At 32.3% G+C, this 5,000-nt stretch overlaps 1 protein-coding gene across 2 annotated transcripts in view; it reads right to left on the minus strand.

The window, feature by feature from the left end:
- Nucleotides 1-5,000, minus strand: part of LOC137627428 (lachesin-like) — an 813,447-nt gene that overhangs the window by 158,635 nt on the left and 649,812 nt on the right. For both annotated transcript variants that reach the window (XM_068358515.1, XM_068358514.1), the window contains exon 4: nucleotides 1,887-2,094. In XM_068358515.1, coding sequence (XP_068214616.1) covers nucleotides 1,887-2,094 — 208 coding nt within the window. The remainder of the gene's footprint in view (nucleotides 1-1,886; nucleotides 2,095-5,000) is intronic.

A 5,000-nucleotide genomic window follows, 5' to 3' on the forward strand; every position in this document is an offset into this window, starting at 1 on the left:
ACATATACAAATCTAAAGGCTCTAACCCTAAAAAGAAGCTAAATGATAACCAAATATTGTGACAAATGAATGCGCAAGTACTGTACTATAAAATTAACAAATTTCAACTTCTGAAGTTCCACTACTACAACCACTTGAATAGGAGCTTACTATATATATATATATATATATATATATATATATATATATATATATATATATATATATATATATATATATATATATATATAATATAATATAATATAATATATATATATATATATATATATATATATATACTGCTGAAGTTTAGACAGAATTAAAAGGTTTCTCATAATCTATAATCCCTTCAAAGACAAGGAAAAGAGGAATCTTATATTAGAACACGTGAAGGTATCTATTTTTTAATCTGAAATGATGCATAGAAACATTATCCAACTTTTATATAGGCGGGGAGATGGTAATTTGTGGTGTAATTAATGCATAGGATTAATGATTATTGTTGGAGTTAGACAGGGAGACCCCATCTCCCTGTATTATTTACAGCATGCCTAGAGGAAGTTTCTAAATATTTAGAATGGGAAAATACAAGAATTAACATTAATGTTGTATACCTTAACAACTTAAGATTTTCAGATGACACAGTTCTGTTTGGTGAATCATGAGAGGAATTGCAAAAGATGATAGAATATTTGAAGAGAGAAAGCAGAAATGTAGGACTGAAAAGGGATTTGAGTATTAACTAAGATAATGTTCAATGAAAATACAGAGACAATAATTAAGGTTATGGACGAGCCTCTAGACTAGAGATTGTTAATGAATATACGTACTTAGAGCATATAGTAAGTGTTTCCCTAGGACCCGAGATCGAGAGCTTTTGGTAAACAAAATGAGATTATGAAAAGTAAAATGCCTCTTTCTCTAAAAAGAAAAGTATTTAATCAGATAGTCTTACAAGTATTAACTTATACATGAGAAACGTGGAGCCTTACTAAAGCCTTAATGCATAAACTCGTTACAACTCAAAGAGCTATGGGGAGAATAGTGATGGGAATAATACTTAGATACAAAAGATGAGCAAACTAAAGTAGAGGATATTCTAACATTTAAGAAAAAGAAATGGACATGGACAGGACATATAATGAGAACGACAGATAATAGATGGACAAGAATGGGTCTCTAGAGATTGTAAACGAAGCAGGGGAAGGCAGAGAAGACTGGATTGACGAGCTAAGAACATTTGCAGGTACAGACTAGCATACAAATATCATAAACAGACACTATATATATATATATATATATATATATATATATATATATATATGTGTGTGTGTGTGTGTGTGTGTGTGTGTGTGTGTGTGTGTGTGTGGGTCTAATTTCCAGAAAATCGGACAGTATTCAATTCTTATTTTACGAACTAAATGATTTAGTAAGCTATATAACTCTAGGAGAAGTCCTAATATTTGAATGGTACTGTATTAGCGCACCAAATCTTTCCATAGGGGAGGTTTCCTTTAGAAATACCCATCTTAAGCTGAACTGACACCGCCACTTTGGTGAGATGGCCAGTTTAAATCTGTTGACTGAGATGTTAACAAAGTGTGCACCGGTGTTGTTATTGTTGTCTACATATATTCTTAAAGAGAAATAACGGAACTTACTACCGACTGGTTTTCATTTACGATAACCCTGGATCGAGACATAACTTTGGTATCAGGTTTCTTGCTGAAATAATGTTTATCTTTGTGATTTCATGCTAGTTATTAGCAACTACACAGTGCTTTCTACAATTAACACCACGATTACAAATATCGATAATAATGCAGACAATATCAATAATCTGCCTTTCAGCATTATTAACGATTCCAATAATAATAACAAAGATTATAACAATAACCTGTACTTACCGACAACATTCAAGTACCCCACTTGATTAAGTATGGGCTCTGTGTTGACCTGACACATGTATTGACCCTTATCTTCTCGGGTCACTGACTGGATATGGAGGGTCCAAGTGGTTTCATCGTCTCTCGTGACTGAAAACCGAGGTATCCTTGTCACAATTGTAGTATGGATAGATAAGAGCATTTTTCTGTCCATGTGGAACCATGCAACCTGCGGGAGAGATTGAGAAATTTCATCATGAATTAACCATAATTTCATAAACATATCTTAAAACGTGCCTATAGGTTATTATGGATGTAAGCATTTTATTTAATAGAAATTGAGTGTATCAATGATGTTATAACTGATGGCATAACCGATTTAATCATTAAAACAGCGATAAAAATTGAAAAATTTTCCATTCCGTTATCTAACTTTGGGACCGCATTTCAATATCCGTCATTTGACTAAAGAATTTAACAACGTTGTATTAGAAATTGACTGATTGCTTGGGTTAAGGACCTATTACTACCGTTCAAGACGAGTTAGATCTTGCTGAAACTAGTTTTTACTACAGTCTTACTGCATTATATAGTTAACACATTAATGACATACTGTAATTAAGAGACACAAGATTATGCTTTCAGTCTGTGTCATAATGGTGACAATTTTGCTTGATATATTCATGTTTGTCATTGAAAAAAATAATAAAGAGAAATGGAATCTTATTTCAACCTCTCGGTCAAGTGAATATATTTCGGGACAGTTGAAAAAATAATCCAAATTTTCATATTAGAACAAGCCAAATACAATAATGTTATACATGGTGGAGAAGAATGGTTGTCAACGAGGGTCATGTCAGGTAAGAAGCATGGTTTGCACACTCTTTAACCACAGATGCAATAGCTGGTGGGGCTGAATCAATTAGTGCCTGATTAGAAAAATAAAAACAGATTAAATCTTGCCTCAATAAAAATTAAGACAGCAATGGACCAGTCATTATAAAGAAAAATATCTCCGGAGCTTGAAAGATAATTGCTTTATACTCACATGAGCTTTAACCGAGTATTACGAATGTAATTGGGACTTCTTTACACTCATCCCTTGTTTCCATCTTGAATTTCCCTGCCTCAACCAAGAAACTAGCCCAATATTGTTCCATGGATTCAGAACTATCATTTCTATACACATACCACTAAGTATGATAACAAACTAATCTCACAATGTTCCTCTCTATCTGCTAATAGAGGTGATGGAATGACTGGTCAGAAGCAGCTATGACTGCTACTGCCCACACATTAAGGGAATAACTATATTCTTAACTTGGTCCTTTGATTTAAGAGATGCTCTACCTTCTAGGGAAATACTGACCTGGCCTAGGTGTAGTGGAAGCAGTGCTTTAATAAAAGGTAATAACCTATTTGTCGATATGCATGGTACAATGACCATCCTACATTGGCATAAGTGAATCCTTTCAGTCAGTCATTAGATTGGTAAGTTTTAGCAAAATAAGCATTGGTCTGGTACTCGAATGGTAATTATAGGAAGAAGAACCATGGTTTTTTTTTATAACGTCTATAGGATTTTTGAGAACGAAACAGAAATCGGATTATAGGAGTTCGGAACTAAAACACAGATATGCTTTTTCAATGAAAAGAAAGTTTTTGTTGGATTTGTGGCTTTATTTGTCTAGTGTCCTTTAATCAAAATTATATATCACACATCAGACTTACTACATTCTTTTCCAAAGCTGGTTCCCCAGCTGTACGGAAATTTCCATTTCACTCATATGTTACACTAATTCTATTCCCACGATATGTTAGCTGATTGTTACTTTTGTATTCTTACAAAGTCTGTCATTCCAATTTATACAAAAACAGTAGTTTCAAAGTCTTTATTGCGTATGGGCTGCTGTTTATTCTTCCCATTTTGTTTAACAATTGCATTGAAAGAATTGCCATTTAAATTCCAATGATCCAAATAGAACTTATGTTCAACAGATAAACTAAAGTGCTAGCAGATTCCTTTGAGAATATCTCATGGAACTTACTCCTGATAATTACGGATGTGTTTAATTCTCTAAATGCATTTTACGAGACTCAGCGATAATAATTAAAAAAATAAAAAGTTACATATTTCTTATATGCAATCACAATGTCATGATCTTTATTAAAAGATTGTTGCTTAAGCTTGATAAATAATATACAACTGAGATCATCCTAGAGCCATACTCCAAGTTTATTGTTTATTTACTGCCATTTGGATGACAAGCAATCTGTATGCCACATAAACCCATGTTAATCTTTAATTAGATCTCTCATTCTTGTATATCTTGGCAATTCCAGAATGATTATCTACTATTTAAATCAAAGATCATTCAAGATATCAATGCACATTTAGCTGACAATAAAATTCGTTCTGAGTTCAACGTCAGTGAAATGTTAATAGTTTGTCAACAACTTTAAAATAATCCCTTTCCTGTCGTTCAAATTATAGCTGGTTTCAAAGTTTTACTTTAGTTACCCATAAGAATACTGGCTTTCTGTAACTCAACAAAATATCTGGTGTGCCTTGAGATTGAATTTATATGTAGCCTACTTACACATAAGGACACTTTAAACACGATTTTCAGAAGTATAGGTCTCTGTTAAGAGTGTAATGAGAATGCGGCCTTCAAAAAAAAAAAAAAAAAAAAAAAAAAAAAGGATATTGAACAGTTACTTTGCAGGCAAGATGGGAAACTTCTCTGATATTATTTTCCTGCTGGAATTTCAAGTAGAGAGTCCATTTACTTTTTACATTGGTCCTTGAATAATCATTAAAATACGATTTAACGATTATGAAACTTTTAAATATTTTGCCAAAAGTAAAAATCGTAACGGTCCTACTATACTTTTCATTAATGAAAATAGCTATCCTTCTCTGAGATGAAGTACTTTCTATATGTTATAAAACAAGAAATTACATGAGATTACTTTAATCCAATCAACAAATGTAAAGTTGAGAACTTTATCTAAGATGATGGCCATTTTGAAAATTACTGCTTGCTGGAATAGTAAATAAATTATATGTCCACAAATATTTTACAGAATCATGTGAAATATTATGAAAGAGCCGAAAACCCATGTCAGAAGATA

Source organism: Palaemon carinicauda, chromosome 35 (assembly GCF_036898095.1).
Source record: "Palaemon carinicauda isolate YSFRI2023 chromosome 35, ASM3689809v2, whole genome shotgun sequence".
Lineage (NCBI taxonomy): Eukaryota > Metazoa > Arthropoda > Malacostraca > Decapoda > Palaemonidae > Palaemon > Palaemon carinicauda.